Here is a 1,239-nt window from a genome sequence, read left to right as displayed (position 1 = left end):
TCGCCGTCAGACACAGAAGATCTGAGTTCGATTCCCGTATGGAGAGGTTTTTCATCGAGTATCTCCGTCTTTCTGCTAGGGTTGGCCCAGGTACACATGATCTGGGGGCTCTCATGGCCTAGAGGTAAAGGTGTTCGCCTCTCATTTAAAGGTCCCGGGTTCAAATCCGGGTAGCGACAGAAAAATTTTCTTCTCTAAAATTATTGTTTACTTTCATCTCCCTTCCTGCTCTCCAACAATGTTCTGTCGTCTGCTTTTGTCTCCGCTCCACTTTCTGCCCCTACCCCCTCACCTCCTTTGCCCTTCCTCTGGGCTCTTGACTCTTTCTGCAGCCTATCTACTGCTACTCCTACGCTCCTTCTTACTGCTGTCTTTCAGTCACACCCATAATCTTCTGGTAGGAAAGATCTACACCTAGCCTTCTCGGACAAGGGCGAATAATCTCGGAGGTCCCGTGTGCATGTTTCGCACGTTAAAGATCCCATAGTGGTCTAAAATCGATAAGAGTATGTTGGACCGCCACCGGGGCAAAGTTCAAAATTTCCTACCAACCAAAAATGTTTCATATGCCCCACGCGCTCATATGACCTTAGGCAGTTGCGAGCGCCGTTAAACACTTACAAAAAAAACCCACCCAAGAAAACAACCCCACATGGTCTAAACACACCGCCCAAATAATCTTAATTGTGTCGGTGAAGGCGTAAAACATAAACAGACATAATGTTATTTCTCTGGAGCAGGTAACAGCGAGGTTTGCCAGGACGAGTGGACAAGAGTAAGGACACAGTACCAGGGCTTCACTCGCGCCTACGTGGACTACCACTGGCGCCAGATGACAGCCAACTATTGCATGCCATTCGACGATTTCGCACATGGTAGGTTTTGGTTTGGTAACAAAATTACTTTTTTAAGAATGAGAGTTCTGTTTCATCGCATTGTGAGGGATTCATGAACCAATGTACAAAATTATCTCCACTTAGACCATATTCAGTTTTTTAAAAAGAGTTAGTGAAGGATTGCATGTTACTGATTCTATTTTCACACTGCGTGCGTGTCGATCTTTCCTGAGTGAGCCAAGTTCGATTTGGTTTGTAAAAAAAGATCTCTCAAGATAACTGTATTTGTTTACTTTATAATTTAAAGTCATTGATTTTGATAGCGATGATAATGATAAAATTGTTGATAGTTTTATAGTAATAAACTTGATGATGATAATAATCATAATCATAATAATAATAA

At 42.6% G+C, this 1,239-nt stretch overlaps 1 protein-coding gene across 1 annotated transcript in view; it reads left to right on the top strand.

The window, feature by feature from the left end:
* Window positions 1–740: 740 nt before the first annotated feature.
* The window catches only part of LOC101845214, a gene marked incomplete at its 5' end in the record, with an annotated part of 33,865 nt that continues 33,366 nt past the window's right edge, over window positions 741–1,239 (top strand). Inside the window, 1 exon segment of the mRNA XM_005113079.3 lies at window positions 741–875. Coding sequence (XP_005113136.2) covers window positions 741–875 — 135 coding nt within the window.

Source organism: Aplysia californica, unplaced genomic scaffold (genome assembly GCF_000002075.1).
Source record: "Aplysia californica isolate F4 #8 unplaced genomic scaffold, AplCal3.0 scaffold01599, whole genome shotgun sequence".
NCBI lineage: Eukaryota > Metazoa > Mollusca > Gastropoda > Aplysiida > Aplysiidae > Aplysia > Aplysia californica.
The sequence above is the reverse complement of the archived record's forward strand: the minus strand, read 5'-3'. Positions and strand labels throughout refer to the sequence as shown.